Below are 21,792 nucleotides of genomic sequence, written 5' to 3'. Positions count from 1 at the left end.
TATCAGAAAAACAGAATATTCCACTTAGAGGTAGTATAAACTTCAAACTAACATTTTATTAAATACTGTATCACTTTGCTACAACAGATGTTTCTTTATAAAATTAACCTTTTGTGCTAAAAATTACCCCAGACACAGCCCTCCCCTAGCAGCACAGGAACTCTAGGCTGCAGCGGGGCGTGGCTCCTGGCTGCCAGCCCTGGTGGCCTTCATCTGCCCAGTGCCCTGGGAGCCCACAGAGCTGGGCCTTCTCCGCTCCCAAGTTCCCGGGGTTTAGTATGGCCTTGGGTGACTCAGGCCCACTGGGTCCATCAGTCCTGCTTAAGCCAGCCACGTTTAGGGGACTTAAGGCCCCCTAGGGCTTGAGGGCTCCAAGCAAGGGTCCCCTCCAGCAGCCACAGCTGTCAGAGCTGGGCCCTGGGGCCTGGCACTGCCCTCCCCTCCCCACCTATGCCACTAGAAATTGGGATCACACCCATCAGCCCCTTGACCACTGGGCATATCCCCTTCTGAAGCAGATGGACCCTGGGGGGTTCTGGCCAGCCCTGTGCTGTGTCCCAACAGCCCTGTTGTCTGGATATAGGATGTCTCAGTGGCACTTGGTTTTCAGCTCAATGCGCACCCCTAGCTGGGAATCTGAGGCTTGGCCCTTCCCTGGACTCAGGGGCAGCAAAAGACATGTGAGTAAATGCGCCTCTAGGGGGTGGGCGGCTCCCACGAACACACAGCTAAGGGAACAGCAGCTAAGAGCAACCAGCCCCTCACCCAGCCTCTGAGGGGAAGCCCTGGGTGGTGCTCTCACCCTGAAGTGGTGGTACCCTAGGTCTCCCCCTCCACAGACAGGCTCTGCCCTGGGTGCTCAGAGCAGCCTTTGGGGGATTGAGGGGTGGTGAGGCGCCAACACCACAGGGCCAGCAGCTGGCTTGGACACAGGAGCAGAAAGACAGGCTTCAGTCAGTCTTGGAGGAATCTGGGTCCGAGAGTAACTCAGCGGTAGGTGTGCTCAGTAAAAATAAGGCAAATGGCCCAAGGTAGAGATCCTGGGGTTTCCCAGAAGACAGCTCGAGAGGCCCTGGAATGCCCTGGAGATGGGCTCAAGGCTGTGTTCCCTGTGTCCAACACAGCCCCTACCCTGAGGAACGGGAGCGAAGGAGGCAGAGGTGCCAAAGACTCACCCCGCTGCCACTGCCATGCCTTCAACAGAGAAGGGCCCCCACCTTTCTAAAGGGAGGGCCCCCACCCCTACTCTTTGACAGCCTCAGGGCAGAGGTGAGTCCTCCAGCTGGGAAAAGAGCTCTGGGCCTGGGGACCTGGCTGCTCCCCAAGGTGGCTGCAGGGGCCCTGGAAGGGCTGGCCAGGACCCCCAAGGCTGCTCCCTCGCCCAGGCCTGGCCGGTTCAGCGCACGGTGCACACATCCAGGATGCAGAAGCGTGCGCGGCAGGTAGGGCAGGGCACACGGCTAGCCAGCCAAGTGTCAGGGTGCTGTGGGTCCTGGCGGCTGGCAAACCACTTGCCCATGCAGGTGAGACACCACATGGGGCGGCAGTAGCACTGCTGGCACTCGCCCTCAGCCACCTCCTGGCACATCTTCACCAGCTTCACACTGGCACGTGTCTGCATGCAGCCAATGCAGGCCTCCAGCTCCTGCAGGTGGGCCGAGATCACAGGGAGCATGGCCGGATGGCCCCATGGGATCCCCCACCCTAGGGACCCTGCCCGCCCCTGCCCAGCCCCCCACCTGGCTGCTGGGGACTGAATAGGCCGGGTTGACCTCCACCAGGGAGGCAAACGTCTCCAGGAACAGGTCGCCCAGGCTCTGGTGGATGACGACGTTGGCCGCACGGCGGATGGGTGCCCGGAGCTTCTCACACAGCTCGCCGTACTCCGTGGAGTTCAGCCTGCAAGAAGGCGGGGGCTGCTGGGCTGGGGCCACTGGACTGAGGCCCCTCTGTAGGGCAGGGCCATTGTGCCCGAGCAGCCAGGCAAGGATCCTGGGGCAGGTGGCAGAGAGGCCAAAGCTGTGATGGTGACCGGAGCACCCACAACCAAACAGAACGTGGGGACTCAGACAGCCCAGCTGCCTGATGAAAACCAGCCTACTGAGATAGCCCTGAGGCCAGAGCCCACAGACCTAACACCACCCGCTCACCTGACCCCACTGGCCGCAGGGAGAACTGCCACTGAGACACAGAGTGGCTGGCCCCTCAGCAGGCCCAAAATGTGTCCAAGGAGGGGCACGGCAGGACAGCCACAGCGTGAATGGGACACAAGACCTCAGCTCGGGCTACGACCTCAGAGCTGAGGCAGCCACCAAGCCTCTACCCTGTACAACTCCCAAACGTCCCCAGCATGCTCCCCAGAGAAGCTGAGAAAGGAGACTTGGAGAAAGGGGAAGCAGAGGAAACCTGTAGGGTGCGAGGTGGGCAAGGCACCAAGGGGCCAGGACGGGCCTGGGGTGGGCAGGGCGCTCAGAGGGAGAGTCTCGCTGGAGGGATGGCTGGAGTGGCCACTCCACGCATCATCGCCTCCCAGAGGGGCACAAAAACGAACCTGTGCGCTGGCTGGGCACGCGTTCTCCTGCAAGCCCCAGCCCCCAAAGCCCTCCCTCGGGCACGCCTACCGGATGTCAAAGGCCCGCACGGCAGGGCTGGTACTGGCCACACGAATGGTGAGGAGCTGCACTGGCAGGTTGGAGTCCGGCGAGAGCTCATGCTGCTGTGACTCCGTCACAGTCAGCTGCACATCCTGCTGCTGGGCCACGTACACACAGTACGTGGTCACCTTCATCACCCACGTATCTGTCACGATCACACGGGCTCCTGGTGCCCCCGTGGCAAACTTGTCAATACGCCGGAACTCAGTGTTGACGGAGGAAGCGACGGCCCGCCACCCCGACTGTGGAAGGGCGTAAAGGGCCAGGGTGCGGGCCAGTGGATGGTGGGCCCACTGGTCCCGGGACCAGTAGTAGATCAGGGTGCAGGTGATAGTTGGCAGGGTCACTGCCAGCATGAGGAAGAGCTGCCAGGCCTCCGGGGCCTGGCTTGGGGAGTAGAGCTGCTTTTCCGAGGCTGCGAAGCACATACCTACGTAGTAGCCTGTAAGGAACAGAGTGAGCCTCAGCAAAGGTGGCGACTACCAAGTATCTCCCAGTGAGGGCCACAGTGCTGTCCCTATACCTGGGGGGAGAGCACTTCACTTGTTCCCACCCTTGGTCCTGGCCCTCTGCCCTGGTCAGCTCCCAGGGCGAGGCCATAGTACCCACAGCAGGTGGGCCTCACCCACCTCCACAATGGCCCAACTAAGCCCTTGCCACCAACAGTGACGCAACATGAAGTGAAACGTTTTTAATTCACTACTTCAGTTTTACACAAGAGTGAGTACTGAGAAAAAGCAACAAAACCTAGAATGGGAAAAACAAATGCAAGGATCTAGTGTCACCAAATGCAGAGCCGCCCTCCCCAGGGTGGGATCTTAGCCCCTCGACCCCACCCTCTGAGTGTGACCCATCCCAGGCCTGGGACATCATGTGCCAGATGGTGGGGGCCATGACAAGGACACAGGAGCCAGCTCTGGGGCCCCTGCTGGCCAGATTGAGGCCACTTTGCACATCAAAATGAATGAAGTAGGGGCCAGCCCTGTGGCATAGTGGTTAAGTCTGGCACACTCTGCTTCTGCAGCCAGGTTCGCAGGTTCGGATCCCAGGCATGGACCTACACCATTCATCAGCCATGCTTTGGCAGCATCCCACATATAAAATAGAAGAAGACTGGCAAAAATGTTGACTCACAGCAAATCTTCCTCAGAAACAAACAAACAGAAAAAATGAATGAAGTAGATAGCGAGGGGGTGCAGAGACAGGATTGAGATTGCATAAATAATAAAAGTTTGCTGTTGATGAAATCATGTTTTAAGATAATTTGCCATGTGCCAATAAATAGGATTCAAAGCTTCAACAAAAAAAAAGCCTTTGGCGGAGGGGGAGTGGTGGGGGTGGTGGGTAAGCCCCATGGCCGAGTGGTTAAAGTTCCGCGTGCTCCACTTCCATGGCCAGGGTTCGCAGGTTCAGATCCCTACTCCACTCATCAGGCATACTGCGGAGGTATCCCCTGTACAAAGCGGAGGAAGACTGGCAAGGATGTCAGCTCAGAGCTAGTCTCCCCACCAAAAAAAAAATACTTCTCAAAACAAGTGGGAAAATAAAACAAAATCCCGTGTCCAACCATAGGCCAGGCTCCATGCCCTCCTCTAGGTGTGGCCTCTGTGAGTCACTCAGCTCCGTAAGTTCCGACTTCCCTGTCTATCCGTGGATGGAGGCCCAGCCCCCTACAGGCCCTCAGAAAGGGTGGGTTAGAGGGGCTCCAGAAAGCTGCAGGGCTCCTGAGCTCCCAGGGCAGAAGCCAGCCCACAATCCTCATGGGAGCCCAGGCCCTGAGCCACACGTTCCTCGTCTGGGCAGCAGTCTAACTGGCCGCCCTGCTCACAGGGTGCTGGGTCCTCAGGCTGAAGGAGCCCGGCGGTGACCCCAACACCAGGCAAAGTAACCAGTCGGCCCAGGGGACATGGCCACCAGCTCTCCGCGCTGGCCCTGTCTCCATCCTGACGTGGGCTCCTCTCCGCCCACCTTCCCCGCAGGCACCAGCCCCATGCACTGGCTGGCCTCGCCCCAGGCCCCTCTGGCCGCTCTCCACACCGGCCAGGCTGCTGCATCCGTCGCCAGGAGGACACTCCCCCGTGACCACAGAGCTGCAGACGCGGCCAAGCCGCTACCCTCCCACACCGGCTTCTGCCCGCGGGTCCTCCAGACCCCCGCCTGCCCCCCACTCTCCAGCCAGTCCCCGTCCACCCAGTGACAGGCCGGCCGCCCAGAGGCCAGCGAGCCCCTGGGGCACTGCCCAGCACAGCCCCTGGGCAACCTGGGAGCGTGCCGGCCTCAGAGACGCCTTCCCCGGCCTCCGCACCTGTGACAACCCCGCCCAGGGTCACCCACCTCTGCCTGCCCTGCCCACGACCAAGGCCCGGGGCAGGGCCACCTCGTCGCCCAGGAGCCCCCGGGGTCCGAGCCAGCGCCTCCGCCCCCTGCGAGCGGCCGGCGGGCGGAGCAGCCTCACGCTCGGGGCCGGCCGCTTCTCCCCGGGCGCCCTCCCCGACTCTCCCCACAGGGCGGGGACCCGAGCGGGCTGCGGCCGGCTCACCAAGCGGCAGCAGCGAGTGGCACAGCAGCGTGGCGGCCGTGCGGCGCAGGTGGTAGGGCACGAAGGCGGCGTCCTCGCTGCCCAGCCAGCCCGACAGCAGGTTCTGCACCGTGAGCCCGGCCGAGTAGAACTCGGTGGGCGTGAACACGAAGCACACCGCGAACACCAGGTAGGCCAGCGTGAAGGTGACCTCGGGGCTGTCCATCGCGCCGCCGCCGCCACCGCCGTGGAGCCGTCCGGGACAGTCCCGCAGCCCCCGGCACCGGGAACAGGCCCCAGCGTCCCGGTCCGGTGGGCGCGGAGCGCTCTGGGAGATGGGGCCCGCGGAGCACACTGGGAGATGGGAGACCGCCGTGGAGCACTCTGGGAGGTGGAGTCCCCGCCCGCGGGGCGCTCTGGGAGATGGGCGTCCCCATGGAGCATTGTGGGAGGTGGAGTCCTCGCCCGCGGAGAGCTCTGAGAGATGGGATGGAGTCCCGCCGCCAAGTCGGCGCAGGGCGCTGTGAGAGATCGAGTCCCGGGGGGCACTACGGGAAATGGATTTCTCGCTCCCAGCACACGGCCAGAAGTTGTGAGCTGCAGCAACAGTCCTCGCGAGGGTTCGAATGATCCTCCAGACCCGTCCTCTGACTCCAGGAACAAATTAACAAAGGCGTGCGTTTGTCACAAACTCGGGAGGCGGGCCAGAGCTCAGCCGGCTCCGCTCCGGGCTGCTGCCGGGCCGGCCGGTGAGCGTTGACCCGGCGGGAAGGCGTCCCTGGGGGCCGTGGGGCCGGCGCCACACCTAGTCCCATTTCACAGCTAGGAAAACCGAGACCCAGGCGAGTGGCTCTCAGGCCCCGGGCCTTCCGCGCAGTCTAGCCGCGTCTGCAGAGCCCGAGAGCCCCAGGCGACAGCAGCGCCGCCATCACCGCCCGCCTGCGAGCAGCCCTTCCCCTCCGCCCGCTCGGCACGCCGCGGTTCCGGCGCCCCCTCGCCCAGCGTGCCCTCCCCCCGCTCCGGAAGCGGAGCCGCAGGCGCGCGGGGGCGTGGCCTGGAGCGCGGCCTCCCATTGGCCACCGGCGTCCCGTGCGCCGCGCTCCCAGCCGCCCGCTGATTGGCCGCGCGCGCCAACCGTCGGGGTTTGAAACCGCGGCGGGCGGACCGGCTCCCGGACTCAGCGCCTCCCGCTCTCTCGGCTCCGCGCGGTGGCCGGCAGGTAAGGCGGCGGCGGGGTCCCGGCCCGGGCCTCCATCCCAGCCTCTTCCCCACCCTGCGCCCGGCCCCGTGCCTCTGTCCGTCCTGGAACGGCCGCCGCCCTCCTGCCCCGCGCCCTCCTCCCGGCGACAGGTCGGCGCTGGCGTGTCCCCCCCGCGCCCCCTCCCAGGGACCGCCCCGTCGGCTCCTCCCGCCTCCCCCAGGGCCGCCTTCCCGCCGGGTCAACGCTCACCGGCCGGCCCGCCGCAGCCCGGAGCAGAGCCGGCTGAGCTCTGCCCCGCCTCCCGAGACGCCTGACGGGCGCCTGCCCTCCTGGCTCCTCCGCCGTCCCTTTTGTCACCCTCCTGGAGGGTGGTCCTCCAGAAGGTCCATGTGTCAGAGTCCCTCCGGGCCCTGCCCGCGGGCCGCCCCCCACCTCGGTGACCTCGTCCAGCCTCAAATACCACCTCTAGCTGTGGTTTAGCAAATGCACGTCTCCGACACCGAATGCCGCCCGGCTCGCTGCCCGCCCCCCGCCCGGGTGTCCAAGACGGGATTCCTGATGCCCAGCCCCTCCCGGCTCTGCGTGGCCACGCCTCCCTCCAGTGGGGGCTGCTTGGTGCTGCTTCCTCCAGCCCCACCTGTGCGCCGTCCCCGCCTCCCGCTGCACCTGTCCCACAGAGCGGCTGGAGCTCCCAGCTCTGCTGATCCTCCCCTCCCACTCCGCCCCCACCACAGTCCTCAGCAGCGGGGCGGCCTCTGCTCAGGAGCCCCGGCCTGGTCCCCATTGTCAGTAGAAGCCAAACATGACAGAGGCCACCGTCAGTGTTCTCCCTCCTTCCCCAGGCAGAGGACTGCCAAAAACCTGTTCTCTAGGCCCCCCTGGTGTGTCCCACGGCCATCCAGCCCCCTCCCCTGTTTTACCCAGTTGCTCAGGCCGAGAACCTGACAGTCACCTTTGACTTCTGACTATCTTTCCCACTTCCACACACCGCAGGGGGCCTGCTGGCCAAGCCAGGGCTGACCGCCCGCCCAGGCCTGCTGCAGGAGTCTCTGACTCTCCACTTCCTGTCCTACACACAAACAAGGAGCACCCCCCAATGCCCTCCAAAGCGCCAACTTCACACTCGTCCCAGCCCCCCTTGCTCCTTCTGCCCCAGACACCTGGGCCTTGTTCAAGCCACAGCCCCCGCCACCAGCAAGTGCCCATGGTGCCACCTTGGGCAGATCGATACTCAGGTCTCTGACGACTTAGATTGAGAATGTCACATCGGTAACCGTCATGAGGACTGTGGGAGGGAGGAAATCTGTTCTAGAGCCTTTTGGGCCAGACTGGAGGGTAGTGTATTTCCAGACTCCAGGCCTTGATGTAGAAGCTCCCCACCCGGTTATTCTGCGCCTCACTGCTTTCACCAGCTCCTCCTCTAGGCCTCAGCCATCCCGACGCCCCCAGCTGGTCCCCATTTCACAGCGCCGTGGGGGGAGAGCAAGCCACGCCTTTCTGCTTTTCTTTCTTCTGCCAGCTTTGCCACCTGGTCCAATTCTAACACGGCCTCAGCACCTCGAGTGGAGGCCTGCCTGTGGGAGACCCTGGCCTCCTCTGCCTCTTCCGGTTTTCTTCCAGGCCACCACTTAGCTGTCTCTTGACTCTTACCCACAAAGTTCAACTTATTGCGAGCACCTTGTTTTTCCTGTGCCCTAAAGGCTGAAGGCCCTTCTAGCCCTTGGGCCTGGGAGGTGGTGGCTCCCCTGAAGCAGGACAGGGACCGCCTGGTAGAATACGCTGCCTGAGGTGTGACCCAGCTGCACAGGAAGGTGGACATCCTCCTGGCAGCAGTGCAGGGTCAACTCTGTTGTTTTTACCTTAATGCGTCGAGACACCACAGCGTCGCTGCCGTCATGCTGACAAAGGCTGTCTGCTTTTTCAGAATGAGTCTGCAGATCTTCAATGACGAAAATGTCACTGGTGACAAAAGTGCAGAGAACTGTGACTTCCTGTTTTCACCACCAGAGCTTACCGGAAGATCATCTGTTCTTCGTCTGTCACAGAAAGAAAATGTGCCCCCCAAGAGCATAGCAAAAGCTGTGAAGGTGAGCGCGTTGTGCCCATGTGAGATCTACCGTGTGTCACATGTCAGGTCACCCTGAAACCTGCTTTCCTGGTGACTTGACTGAGCTGGCAGGGCGGGGTGCTACCCACATAGCGGTTGAAGACTTGAATTATTGAACAGATGTTCTCTCCCTCCCCAACAGGTGACTTTTCAGACGCCTCTGCGGGACCCACAGACGCACAGGGTTTTAAGTCCTGTTGTGAGCAGCAAACCGGAGGCTTGCTTTGCTCTGGGTGAGGCCAGAGGGTTAGGAAACCCTCCTCACGTCTGGACGCAGAAAGAGAAGTAAGTGTGGGTGCTGTTCGTGTCCTGCAATTTATAGCATCTCTGACGGACTTGGCAGGAACATTCTGTCTTATTGTCTGTCACATCTGGTTGGGTTCCTCCTGGTCTCTACTCTGAGCTTGTGCAGTGCATGGTCCCAAGTATTCGGCATCAGAAGTCATTAGTGGAAAAATGGATAATGGAATACTTAGAATAAGTTTAAAATTCATGTTCCATTCTTTTGTCGTACCCTTGCCAACAAGTTGGGCTCATTTTTCTCTAGCTTCGCAGAATGTCCTGGTCACGTCTCCAAGGAAGGGTGCTCTGTGGTTTTTCCTTTTTTGTCTCGTTCCACTGGGGTGTCTCTCCTGCTTGCACGTTGAGCCGTGTTCTTTTAAAGGCAGAGGCGCTGTCTGTTGTGTGATCTGGTCAGAATGTGGGTGGCCTCAGGGACCAGGTCTTAAACACCTCACTGGCTTGGAGAAGCTTCTTGGCAGCCTCACCCTGAGTTTGGTGTTTGGCTTGGGCATGGTGGTCGACTAAGCAAGTGCCATGGCTTTTCCCGCCTCTGGAAGGGAGGGCCCTGGTGGCAGCTCTTCACCCCCAGATTGTGCTGAACTAACCTGACGGCGGCCCCCAGGGACCCTCTGCATCAAGTGTCACTAACATACCCTTCACCTAACTTAAGTGAAACGTTCTTGGGGCTGTGGTCCTGTCTCCCAGTGGAAGAACCTCGAGCCTGAATCTGTCCCTCTCCCCAAGTGTCCTTGCTACTTTTCAACTTCAGTTTTGTCCTTTTTGAAATTCAGCTAGATGAGATTAGAGTGACTCAAATACTGTTCTTTTATAATGGCCTCAAGAAGGGAGGGAACCCAGCCACTCAGACCCCACCTCCTGGCCACAGGATCTGACCTGCTTTGCGGGCCAGGGCAGTTCCTGTCTCTGCCAGGTCTCTGCAGTGCCACAGAGCAGAAGTAGAGGCCAGGCCAGGAGGACCCAGAGAGGGTGGCCCTGGGAGCCGGGGCCCTGCTCTGCTAAGGCAGTGTTCTCAGTCTCTTCTTCAGTGAAGAGCTTGACCCTCATGCGCCCTGACCATCCCTGACTGTGTAGCTAGTAGTCCCCAACCTAAAGGGGGAAATAGGGTAGGGCAGAAAACCTTAACTTGGGTCATTTGTCCGTCAGGTTTCTGCTCTCTCTCAGAAGCCTGTCTGTCCCTAGGTTGCCCACCAGCCTTGATTAACGGGACTAGACTTGTGCAAGTTCATCCCAGGGAGAGGATTGACTGAACGTTCTTTTTTTGTCTTAAGCTAATGTTTTCATGTGGACTAAAAGCTAAAAAACTTCACGGTTCCTTAGTATTAACTAAGTCTGTTTCTGAAAAGCCAACAGTTGACCAAAGAAGTGGACACCAAAACAACCGATGGAATTCTCCAGAAACCAGCAGTGGTGGATGCTGACCCTCCTCCAGGGAACATGAGACCAGCCTCTGAAGACAGGCATTCTGGCGGGCCCACCTCAGCTCCCCTGGCCCTCTTGAATCCCTCAAGCTCTCCCCAGACGCTGGAAAGTCTTAAAAACCAAGTGCCATCTCCAGGACGAATGTCTGGCAGCCCTGAGCAAGACTTGGAGGCAAACGTTCATTCTTATTCCTTAGAGAAAAGCATTATGTCCACCCCTGAAATTCTAGAAGACCCTCCTGGGATGGTGCCCCAAGATAGAACTGCAGACCCTCACACAGTGGCAGGAGGAAGCTCGCACAGGATCCCTGCTTCCGCAGCCGGGGCCACTCTGCCTGCTGGAGGTGCCCCCGAAGGAGCACATGGAGAAGGGCCCCTTGCAGACCTGCCTGGCGAGGCCCCTGCCGACCCCGAGAATACCACCCAGGCTGGCCCTCTGGGGGCTGGAGGCACCACGTCCCCAAGTCCTCAGGAGGAAGAGGCCGACAGCCAAAAGGCTGACTCTTGGAGGAGCGGGCCCATAAGGCTAGAATTTGACTTCTCCGACGAGGCTGCCAGCAAAAGGCCACCCCCACCAAGGAAGCTGGGGAAGAGACCTGGCCTCAAGGCTCCCTCACGGAGGCCGGAGGGGAGGCAGGAAAAGAGCCCCAGGGAGGTGGGTGAGGGTCCCGTTCCCCCTCCCGGGGGGTCTTACAACCTGGACTGCGACAAGTTGGATGACCCAAACGTCAGCCCGTTCGGAGGCGGTGGGGAGGCTTGGCCCTCAGAACGCCCCCAGGACGGATCCGCCAGGCCCGGGGCCGCACAGCTGAGCACTGGGCCTGCGGCCGTGGAGAACTCACCTCCAAACCAGTGAGTGTGGCGTGGCGCTGTTGGGGGCGGCTGCTCCGTGGTGTGTGTGCTGGAGCACCCGAGAACAGAAATGCCACCTACATGCCCCCTGAGAAGGGGCCTCGGGGCACATGTGGGCCCGTCCTGAGTCCCGAGACCAAGGAAGGGTGCTCACAGCAGCCACAGCTAGCGGGAAATAGTGGGAAGAGCATCCCCACACCCTGTTACATCCCCGCCACGGGATGGGGGCTGTCATCATGGTTTTTAAGAACACTATCTGTAATGAATTTGGAATTTCTAGAAAGATACCTAGAGAAGAAAAAACACATATAATTCCAAAACTGACAGAGCGGCTGTTAGCACTGAGCGTGGTTCCTAAGGCTCTGTCGGGTCTCCTGGTGTGGGTACCTCCTCACATGCTCACTGCTCTCTGGGGACAGCTGCTTGGTGGCTGTGAGTGCTCAGTCCTGAGAGAAGCTTGGCCAGTGGCTGGCCAGCACTCAGACTTGCAGCTTCTCTGCAGAGACCCTGACTGCCCTGCAGGCTGCCATCCCCACCCCAGAACTGCCCCGTGAGGGGGTCCCCACCCTCCAGGCTTTTGCCAGTTTCCTGGTAGAAAGGATGAATGAATCCTTGTGGTTTGCTTTTTGCTGAGTTGAAACGACCTCGGAGCTCCTTGCCTGCTTCCAAAACCTCCTTCGAGGCTCGTGATCCTCATGCAGGAGAGGTTGGTGGCTTTGATAGGCCACTCAGCTTAGGCCTTGTGCCTCCCTTCCTAGGTGAGGGTCCACGGTGCCAGTGGCTGCTCAGGGGGTAGGGAGGGATGACACCGGCACAGGCCCTACTGACCCGTCTCTTCAGGCAGGTGCCTTCAGCCTCCGCAGATGACACACCTGTGGTGCAGACCGCAGCAGAGACCTCAGGAGCAGTCGGCAAGGTACGGATTGCATGCGTGTGCGTGAACAAGCACAAGCACATCCCTGCACTGTCACCACAATTTGCATATCATAACAGGGTAGAGGGTGACCAGGTGGGACACTGCTGCCTCTCAACCCCTACCCCCCACCCCCCCCCATCTTGATGGGACTAGATGAGGCAAAGGCCCCACCCAGGACTCTTGACTGCACGAGATGCTCAAACTGAGCCACCCAAGGTGACATTGACCTCCCTTCCAGGAAGGAACTGTGAATTCTTCGGGCACATTGGCTCCCACCAGCAGTCCATGCAGTGAGCTGACGGCCTCACCCACTAAACCGGCGTCCCCACCTCTGCAGGGGCCAGAGCCAGCCTCAGACCTGAGTGACGAGCACTTCCGAGACCCAGCTGAGGGTACGTTTCCCCTGGGTCATGACTCATCTGTCCCCGCTGTCAATTTGCCTAAAATACGTCCCGTGAGCATGTGTGTTCACTGGCGTTTGTGGGTGATCATGCTACAGGCTGCTCTGTTCCCAGACTTTAAGTGATGCACACAGAAACTTCTGGTTTATCAAAAGATGGGCATTTTCAGGAGAACAGAACTGATAACCTTTATAATATAGGGGATTTCTAGAAATGGGAGTTGTAGACTCAGAGAAACAGGCAGAAGACACAAGTGAGGCTTTGCGCAGTTGCAGGCACATAGTGAACAGCTGGGCCTCACTGATCATCAGAAATGCTGCTGGGATGAGAGCCCACAGTGACAAAATGAGCAGCTCAGGTCTTCCACGCAGGCTGTGTTAGGTGTGGTGCTTCTGTACGACAGACATGGAACAGTCACTAATCTAAGGTGCATTCAGGGAGAACTTGCGGTTTAATTGCTTTAAAAGATGTAAGGCAAGGTAACAGGACCTCAATTTTGGTCACTTAAAATCCAGCAGGCACGGGGAAGACAGGCTGGAACGAGGCATTTGTCTGTGGCAGGATAAGCACAGGGTCCTCACGGTGCAGGTGGGACCAGGAGCCGTGGATGAGCTCCGCCAGGGCAGGCCTGCCCCACAGGGAGCCTGAAGTTACACGTGTGGGCTTGGTGTCTGATTTCTTTCACTGAGAGTGCAGCCCAGGTTCATCCGTGGTGTAGCATGTGCCAGTGTTTCATTCCTTTTCATGGCTGAGCAGTGTTCCACTGCGTGGGTGGACCCCAGCTTGTTTGTTTGTTCCCAAGTTGAGGAACATTTGAGCTGTTTCCACTTTTCAGCTGCCGTGAATAGTGCTGTTATGAAGGTTCGTGTTCACGTTTTTGTGTGGACATGTTTTCCACTTATTTTGGGTAGATATATCTAGATGTAGCATTCCTGGGTCATATGGTAACTGTGTGGTTAGCTTTTTGGGGAATTGCCAGGTTGTCTTCCAAAGCGGCTGCCCCATTTAGCAGTCGCTTTACAGCAGGGCGTGAGGGCTCCCATCCCTGCGCCCTCGCCAGCACTTGTTCTGACTTTCTGATTCCAGTCAGCCAGGTGGTGTGCGTGTTCCCTCGTTCTGATTTGCATTTCATGGCAACTGATGCAGAGTATCCTTTCCTGTGCTTGTCGGCCTCTCCTGTGTCTTCTTTGAGGAAATGTCTGCTCAGATCCTTGCCCATTTTTTAATTGTCTTTTTACTAGAAGAGTTTCTTGTACAGCCTAGATAAGAATCCTTTATTTTCTCCCACCCCGTGGGTTGTCTTTTCACTTTCTCAGTGTTGTCCTTTGAAGGACAAATATTAACTTCGAAGCCCAATTTATCTATTCTTTTCTTTTGCTTGTACTTTTGGTGTCAAATGTAAGAAATCATTACCAAATCCAACGTCATGAAGATTTACCTTTAGAGTCAGAGTTCTTACCTTTAGGTCTGGTCTGTTTTAAGGTCACATTTGTATATGGCATGAGGCAGCCTGAGGTTTTTTTAAACGAAGGTCACAGTATCAGAAATTAAAGGCCTGGGGCCGGCCCCATGGCCAAGTGGTTAAGTTTGCATGCTCCACTTCGGTGGCCCAGGGTTTCGACAGTTTGGATCCTGGGCACTGACATGGCACCGCTCATCAAGCCATGCTGAGGCGGCATCCCACTTGCCACAACTAGAAGGACCCACAACTAAAAATACACAATTATGTACCAGGGGACTTTGGGAGAAAAAGGAAAAATAAAATCTTAAAAAAGAAATTAAAGGCCTTTTCTTTTTTTTCTTTTTTTTTTTTGAGGAAGATTAGCCCTGAGCTAACATCTGCTGCCAATCTTCCTCTTTTTGCTGAGGAAGACTGGTCCTGAGCTAACACCCATGCCCATCTTCCTCTACTTTATATGTGGGACACCTACCACAGCCTGGTTTGCCATGCGGTGCCATGTCCACACCTGGGATTCAAACTGGTGAACCCCAGGCCGCTGAAGTGGAATGTGCACACTTAACTGCTGCACCACCAGGCTGGCCCCTAAAGGCCTTTTCTATGGTAGTTGAAACAGTGGTTCTCAACCACTGCAGTTTAGCCCCCAAGGGGACGCTTTTGGTTGTCATGCCTGGGGGGTGCCACCCACAGAACAAGCAACTCCAAGTGTCATTAGCATGAGGCCAGAAAACCCACTTCAGAGACCCCTGTCCAGGATGGATGGTGGAGTGGGCGGGTCACAGCTCAGTGTTTGCACAGGCTGAGTACTTGGCTGTGGGGCTCCCTCCAAGGTGGACATGGAAGCTGCTGAGCTTGCATTTATTTCACTGGAGAGCCGTGATCCGCCACGTGTGGGCTGGTGGCGGCAGTGCTGATGCGCTCCCTCTCAGTTCTAGGTGCAGGAGCCGAGGTGGACTACCTGGAGCAGTTCGGGACTTGCTTGGTGAGGGCCCCGCACCTTCACGGCTGCCCTTCCTGAAGGAGGTGTCTCCAAAAGGGACGCTTTCTAGACTCGCCCCATGCCACTGTCACAGCTCAGCAGCCACCGCAGTTTTTCCGGTCAGACATCAGCAGTGTCCACATCTACCAGGATGTGGCCGACCCAGTGCCATGATGGTTGTCTGGGTCTCTGCAGGGCCCCTTTTCCTGCAGCTTCTCTCCTGAGCTGCATCCCGTGGTCCCAGTGGGTCCCCTGCTGGCCACTCACCCAGAGGCAGCCTTGAGCACATTGCTCCTCTGCTGGGGACAGTCCCACCTTGGGAGGGGTCTCACTGTGTGTCACAGTCTCCCGGGCCCTTTGCCCAGTGAGCGAGGCCCCACACCCTTGGGGCTGTTGTTTGTCAGGGACTCCACAAACCCATTGACGTGCCCGCCTCCCTCAGTTTAAAGAGTCAGCCCTGAGGAAGCAGTCCTTATACCTCAAGTTCGACCCGCTCCTGATGGACAGCCCTCAGAGACCTGCGCCCGTGGTCCCCGCGACAGACAGGTGCGCCCCTCAGTCTATGGGGCTTGGGGTGGGCGGGCTAGCAGGCGGCCATTACCAGGTGCACCGGCGATCAGAGACTCCCAGGTGAAGGGGGGATGTTCGTGGCTCAGTCTCTGAAAAGCAGGCTCAGAGGAGCTGGGGCCGCTGGGGGGCAGGCAGGGTGACTGAAAAGGAACAGTCAGTGGAGCTCTGACCTGGAAGTCAGTCACAGTCAGAGCAGCGCAGGCAGCAGTGAGCAGGAGGAGTGAGCCCTCTGGCCGTGGGTCATGTCTGGCCCACTGCCTTTTTCTATAAATAAAGTTTTATTGGCACGCAGTCTCACTCATTCCTTTACGTATCTGTGTGGCTGCTTTAGCACTTAAAGCAGCAGAGCACAGGCAGTCACAACAGAGGCCATGTGGCCCACAAATCCTAAAACATTTGCTCTCTGGCCCTTGGGGAAAACCTGAGCAGAGCCCTGCTCTGGAAGAAAACAAGGCGTCTTGATGTTCTGGTCTGGTCTCTCAGTGTGCAGGACGTGGACGCGCCCTCGGGAAATCCGCCTGCCGCCAATCTCGTGGAACTTGACTTCCTAGGCCCTCCGGATGTGCCTGTAAGTGCTTCCTCCCTTCTGTGGTGTAAAGAGATGTGTGTTGTTTTAAGAGCCTGGGTTTTATCTTCCAGGGATGTGCAAGTTTCAGAGGGTCACTTGGGGGCTGCAGGGCCGCTCCTTGTCACAGGTCACTCACCGTGCTCTCCCGGGAACCTCCTAGCCTCCGAGGGCCTGTCTTCCCTGATAACAGGTCGGAAACAGAGGTGAATGCAAGAGGAGCTTTTGCCCAGCTGGTCTCTGTCACCCCTGCAGGTGCTGGACCCACCTTTGTGTGTCCTCGGGCCCGGGGGTCCACTGCTGCCCGTGGGACCCATCGTGGACGTACTACAGTACAGCCAGAAGGACCTGGATGCTGTGGTGAGGACAGGGCGTAGAGGAGGGTGGTTTCCCAGAGTGCTGCCCCCACCTGTTGGTTACGGCCCTGGGTGTGGTGTCCACGGACTGCTCCAGAGACCCATCGAGAGCTAGGAGTGGATGGCTCTGAGCACTGGCCTTTCCCAGGCTGCTGCAGGTGCCATTGCATGTCCACTTACTGAGCCCCCGGCCCATCAACCAGTTAGCTGAAAGTCCTGTTTCCACCCAGCTTCTCACGGAGAACCTGTTCACATGCTGAGGGTCTGAACGTCCATGTGCCCCTGTTCATGTGTCCTCCATAGGCACTGCTCTGAGCCACCCTAGGGATGGCAGAGTAGGACAGCTGGCAGGACTGAGCTTCAAGCCCCTGAGTCCCCTCACTGCCCCAGTGATGCCCTGGGTGGTGTCTGACCAGGCCCCTCCTCGGTAGACCTGTGTGCTGGGCCCAGGCTGGGACATGCACTTGCCCAGAAGCGCCCAGGCTGCCTCCACTGGCAGCTGTGTCCTCCTGGGTCTCGATGCCCCATGGCCACCTGCCTGCTCAGAGTTGGCCCAGCAGCTCACAGCTCAGACCATCTGCGGTCCAGTCTGGCGTTCTCTCTGCCACTGGGCCCCTCCCCTCTGCAGGCTGCTCTCCCAGCCTCCCTGTAATAGGAGGCCTCCCCTACCCATACCCACCACACACAGGCGTGGGCTCCTGGGAGCCAGTGGGACCCCTAGTACACACCTGCCCACGAAGGGGAGCCCTCTGGGCTCTGACAGGTGGACACCCCAGGAGACATGCTCTCTCACTTGGCACCTGCTGGCCCTACCACAGCAGCCACCCTGTAAGGGGACATCTGCCAAGTGAGGCACAAGGCCTGACTGGGCTCCTTGCAGCCCATCCCCTGACCTGACTCGGACACGTCGCCCCAGAGACCAGGGGCCCGGGAGGGGTGCCCAGCACCAACTTGGTGTGTGGTTGTGCAGGTGGAAGCAACACAAAAAGAGAACCTGTCGCTCAGGAGCGAGTGTGAGGCGCTCCAGGCGAAGAACCTGGAGATGGGGAAGATCATGGATGGGTTTGAGAGGATGGTGTACCAGGCGATGGGTGAGTGCCAGGCACCCGCAGGCCCCTCTTCCTAGCAGCAGCCCCCCTGGGAGCGAGAGCTGCCCGCGGCCTGCAGCCCCTGTAGAGGAGCTGCCAAGGCCAGTGCAGGCACGGCTGGCGGTCAGGTGGTGCCATACAGCTGGCACTACTCAGCCCCCAAATTGGTGAGCCCCTGAAGCTGGGGCCGTGGTGGGAAGCAGATAGGGTCCCTCCATGGGCGCTGCATCTTCGCTCAGCCCCCGCACCCCGCCAGGTGGCTGTGTGTCCAGCTGCAGCCTCTGTGGGTGTTGGGCACTGGGTGTGTCCAGGCTGGGGCTGGGGGGTGGGAGCACCGGCCCTTACCCCAGGCACCACTCAGGCTCTCAGAGGCCCCCAAATGTGAGGACCAGCTGCAGAGTCACCCCCGGTGTCCCTGTGGGTCTCGGCGCCACCCCTCTTCCTCAGGACCTCTGCTGTTGGGCCCTGGGTTCCCTGTCCAGCCCCTTAGGCTCCGGCTGGAGCTGGTGTTGAGAAGATGGCTGTTTCTGGGCACTCATGCCCCTGGCCCTGCTCCTGGGAATCACGGGGGAGGGGCCTCGTCACCGTGCCTCTACCAGGATCCCAGGCGAGCCTCGGCCAACACGCCTCTCCTTACCACCACTCCCCTCCCCTCCTGCTCGTCGTTTGCGGCACCCGCGTGTGGGTGACCTCTAATCCCGAGTGGCTGCTCTCCTTTTCTCAAGAGGAGGCTCAGAAACAGAAGGAACTTGCCAAAGCTGAGATCCAGAAGGTTCTCAAAGAGAAAGACCAACTGACTGCAGACCTGAGCTCCTTGGAAAAGTCTTTCTCTGACCTCTTCAAGCGGTTCGAGAAACAGAAGGAGGTGATCGAAGGCTACCGCACGGTAGGTGGTGCCGCACCTGTCCTCCCCAGAGCCCTGGGTGGGCAGTGGTCGCTGACCGTGCTGGGCTGCCCTGTGTCCTCACTTGCTGTGGGTTACAGCCCCAGCCCCGTCAGGCTGGAGGCCGTCTCCACACCCTGGTCCTTTGTGAAGGGAACGCAACTCGGCACCTGGCCGCATGTTCCCCTGCACCAGGGCTGCGAGGCCAGTCTGGCCAGTGGGCTGGCGAGGTGCCGTCTGCCTGGGGAGGCGCCAGGTACGTTAACAGAGGAACCACAGGGTACAGCAGCTGAGGGAGTGCCCAGATGTGCAATGGGCCCCAAGGAGCCAGCAGCTGCCTTCTGCAGGAGGGCCTGGGCCCAGTTGGGGCCACACACAGGGCTGCCAGGCAAGGGACAGCACATCCTAGGCATGAGGCCAGGACAGGGCTCCCCACACACACCGACCCCAGCTGGACCCCTGCCTCCCTTGGCATTGCTCCAGTTCTCTCTGTGAGGGGAGATACCTAAAGAAGCTGATACACCTCCCAGAGCGCAGAGGGAGGGCACCCACACAGCAGAGGGCAGCACAGGGATGACCCACAGTTACTGAGCCGGGCTTGGGGAATGAGCGCGAGCTCGTGGAAGTGGTGGTAGAGGCACAGTAGCCCGGCCTCCTGGGGAAGGGCTGGGCTGGACCTGCAAGACGCTGCCTGAAGTGTGGGAGGAGGAAGCTGGCCGTGACTGCAGAGGGTACGGCTGAGGTGGTGCCTGTCACCACAAGGGGAGGGCCCTTGGGTGGCCCTGGAAGTCTGTTGGACTGGAACCAGCAGGCCCTGCAAGGTTGTAGCTGAGCTCATGGCGTCTCACCTCAGAGTCTGGGGGGCGGTCAGTGGCCGTTTCTGGCTGCCGGGCAGAAGCCAGCCCAAAGGGTCTATGGAAGAAAAGGTCAACCTTCCATTTCTTCTAAGATAGCTTTCCAAATAACGTCCGACACAGCGTAACAAGGTACACAGGAGACAGGAAAGTCCGAGTGGAGATCAGAAATAGTCACTGGAAACAGCCCCAGGGCTCCAGGTGTGAGTGTACACAGGGGAGGCCGGTGGTGGAAGTGCCCTTAGTTCTGGCCGCAAGCAGTCGGCAGGCCTGGCTGTGCCCCAAAGTCTGTCAGTGCTCCCAGCTGGGGTGCGTGGCAGGGATGGGAAGCGGGCCCCTTCTGGGAGAGGCAGACAGTGCATTTGGCTTGAGGGTGCTCCGCCCCAGCAGCCTTCCTGCTGGCAGCGTCCGGCCCTGTCCTGGGGTGGCCAAGCCACAGTCTGACGGTGCGGGCTCCCTCCCAGGGCTTCCTCGCACACCTCATCCCGTCTTGGAGGACACACATACAGACTTTAAAATAGCTGTTGTCTGTATTCAAAGGAGTATTGTAGTCAAGACCTCAAAACTAGAGGAGAACCAGACGGACGCTCTGAACTGGGAAATATGCCAAAACTTAAGATGGGCGCCTGCGGGCGAGCTTGGCCGCCAGGAAGCTTCTCCATGGGCAGGGGAGGGGCCGCCGAGCAAGGGCCTGGCCGCGTCCCTGGGGCTGAGGAGGGAGACGAGGGAGGGGTGGGCTAGGCAACGAGAAGGCCTGACCCGCGTGTGACCGAGAGCTGTGGGGCCACACGGCTCACTTTGAAAGAGCTGGCCGAGAACGTTCCACAGCCCGGAGACAAGGCCACAGGTCTCGAGCAAACACTGTTCTTGAGACCTGGTACCTGATGGGCAAGTGCTGGACGCTGGGGGGCAGGGCATTGAGAGATGGAGCAGTGTGACGAGCAGACGGTGGCAGGGGTGCGATCCTTCACACTGAGTCTTGGAAGGAGATGGAGTGGCCTACTTTCTGCCTCTGCCCGAAGTTGGTGTCATCACCTGTAGCCGGGCGTGCGACTGCCTAGGAGGCCGTCCCCACGTGGCCCTCAGATAGACAGCCGTGTCCCTGTGTCCAGATGTTCCCTACTGTCGTCTTCCCTTCTGGGGCCAGCAGGGAGACCTGGCCCCTGAAGTGGGGGGCTTGCGGGAACTGTCCGTGGACCTGGTGCATGGCCCACTTTCTCCCACGGCGCCTGGGCATAGTGGGGGGGTGCACAGGTGGGCTCTATGTGCCAGGCAGGCTGAGGGAATGGGCAGGGGGCCTGTAGAGGGTGACAGCAGCCGTCGAGGGGTCTGGTGTCAAGCCTGGCTTCAGGGGACCGTCCACAGGAGGTCTGGGGCTGTGTGGAGGGGTCTTTAACAAAATAAAAATGGGAAGCGTTTCCGCGTGGCCTTCCTCATCTTCCGAGGAGGCTCGAGCTGCTGTTCCACTAACGTCCCAGAGGGCCTGTCCACACCTGACCCCGGGACCCCCAAGCCAAGCCTGGGCAGTCGCAAACAGAATAGTGCCCTGTTAGCCATTAACATCTGCGCGTTACTTAAAGAATGAAGAATCGCTGAAGAAGTGCGTTGAGGATTACATAGTGAGAATTGAAAAGGAAGGCCAGAGATACCACGCGCTAAAGGCCCACGCGGAAGAGAAACTCAAGCTGTGAGTGCTGCGGGGAGGGGAGGACACAGCGGGCAGGAGACAGGCGGGTAGGATGAGGGAGCCTCCGCACTCGGCCCTGCCCTCTGCTTCTCCAGGGCAAACGAGGAGATCGCCCAGGTCCGGAGCAAGGCCCAAGCAGAGGCCCTGGCCTTCCAGGCGAGCCTGAGGAAGGAGCAGATGCGCATCCACTCGCTGGAGAAGACCGTGGAGCAGAAGGTGGGCTCAGGGGACCCAAGGCTTCCAGGCTGACCAGGAGGGGAGGACCACTCCTCTTCTGGGACCTGCCCTGTAGCAGGGACGGTCAGGCAGTACCTTCTAGAAAGCCTCTGTGGCCTGCTCCCAGGCCGGGCCTCTCTACTCCTCCTCAGCCCCTACATCCCGGGGCCAGGCCAGACAAGCGCCTTGGCCAGGTGCTGTGCCTGAGGGTGTCATGAGAAGTCTGGGGATCCCACTTTTCTCCTTCAGACTAAAGAAAACGATGAGCTGACCAGAATCTGTGACGACCTCATATCCAAGATGGAAAAGATCTGACGTGGAAGCCCCTGACCCGTGCCCATCCTGTCTGTCTGTCTGTCTGTGTCTGTCCAACTATTAGGTTTCATGTTCTTTCTTCTCTTAACCTCAACTCACTTTTAAACTAGTTTGCTTTAAAAAGAAGACTAAATAAAGTTTCTGTTAAGTTTAAGCACTGAATTTGCCCTGGTTTTGATTAAAATGAAGCTTTCCAGCCTTGGCGGAGCCGACCCACAGCTGCTGTCACCCACTGTGCCTTCGGCCCTACCCTGCACCTCGTAGCTGCCCAGTGGGTGGGCAGACGGGCGGCCCTGCTCAAGGGACGGCCTGAAGGGCTCCGGTTCCGCCCTGTCTGCCCCTGCCTGCCCCTGCCTTCTCCCATCAGCCGCATGGTTCTGGGGTGGGGAGGGTGCATCTCTGCCTTGTGACCACAGAGCAAAAGCCAAAGGGACTCAAGCTGTAGTGTAC

At 59.4% G+C, this 21,792-nt stretch overlaps 2 protein-coding genes across 3 annotated transcripts; one reads left to right on the top strand and one right to left on the bottom strand.

Annotated features, from left to right (window-relative positions):
- Positions 1-36: 36 nt before the first annotated feature.
- TMEM129 (transmembrane protein 129, E3 ubiquitin ligase) lies at positions 37-6,181 on the bottom strand. Its single transcript, XM_008529328.2, has 4 exons — positions 5,194-6,181; positions 2,622-3,096; positions 1,740-1,899; positions 37-1,645 (listed from the first exon to the last, which is right to left on the bottom strand). Exons 1-4 carry the CDS (start codon positions 5,396-5,398, stop codon positions 1,397-1,399), a joined length of 1,089 nt encoding a protein of 362 aa, XP_008527550.1. The 5' UTR covers positions 5,399-6,181; the 3' UTR covers positions 37-1,396.
- Positions 5,157-21,496, top strand: TACC3 (transforming acidic coiled-coil containing protein 3). Of its 2 annotated transcripts, none has more exons than XM_070613474.1 (15): positions 5,157-5,362; positions 8,298-8,460; positions 8,623-8,765; positions 10,127-11,053; positions 11,894-11,969; positions 12,208-12,361; positions 14,759-14,811; positions 15,251-15,354; positions 15,862-15,946; positions 16,199-16,303; positions 17,270-17,390; positions 18,113-18,273; positions 20,705-20,811; positions 20,907-21,027; positions 21,277-21,496. In XM_070613474.1, the coding sequence occupies exons 2-15, from the start codon at positions 8,299-8,301 to the stop codon at positions 21,340-21,342; spliced, it is 2,385 nt and encodes a 794-aa protein (XP_070469575.1). In that variant the 5' UTR covers positions 5,157-5,362; position 8,298; the 3' UTR covers positions 21,343-21,496. The 2 variants fall into 2 exon arrangements, with proteins under 2 accessions (XP_070469575.1, XP_008527554.2); XM_008529332.2 differs by lacking the exon at positions 5,157-5,362 and adding an exon at positions 5,636-6,391.
- Positions 21,497-21,792: the final 296 nt, after the last annotated feature.

Source organism: Equus przewalskii, chromosome 3 (genome assembly GCF_037783145.1).
Source record: "Equus przewalskii isolate Varuska chromosome 3, EquPr2, whole genome shotgun sequence".
NCBI lineage: Eukaryota > Metazoa > Chordata > Mammalia > Perissodactyla > Equidae > Equus > Equus przewalskii.
Note: the sequence above shows the minus strand (reverse complement) of the source record. Positions and strands in the feature narration are given on the sequence as shown.

Excerpts from the sequence above, each read along its gene's own strand:
- TMEM129 (XM_008529328.2), bottom strand. The coding sequence starts at position 5,398 with ATGGACAGCCCCGAGGTCACCTTCACGCTGGCCTACCTGGTGTTCGCG. Across the intron at positions 3,097-5,193 it reads CCACTCGCTGCTGCCGCTTG|GCTACTACGTAGGTATGTGC; the intron begins GTGAGCCGGCCG and ends TGTTCCTTACAG. Across the intron at positions 1,900-2,621 it reads GTGCGGGCCTTTGACATCCG|GCTGAACTCCACGGAGTACG; the intron begins GTAGGCGTGCCC and ends GCCTTCTTGCAG.
- TACC3 (XM_070613474.1), top strand. The coding sequence starts at position 8,299 with ATGAGTCTGCAGATCTTCAATGACGAAAATGTCACTGGTGACAAAAGT. Across the intron at positions 15,355-15,861 it reads GTGGTCCCCGCGACAGACAG|TGTGCAGGACGTGGACGCGC; the intron begins GTGCGCCCCTCA and ends CTGGTCTCTCAG. Across the intron at positions 17,391-18,112 it reads GATGGTGTACCAGGCGATGG|AGGAGGCTCAGAAACAGAAG; the intron begins GTGAGTGCCAGG and ends CCTTTTCTCAAG.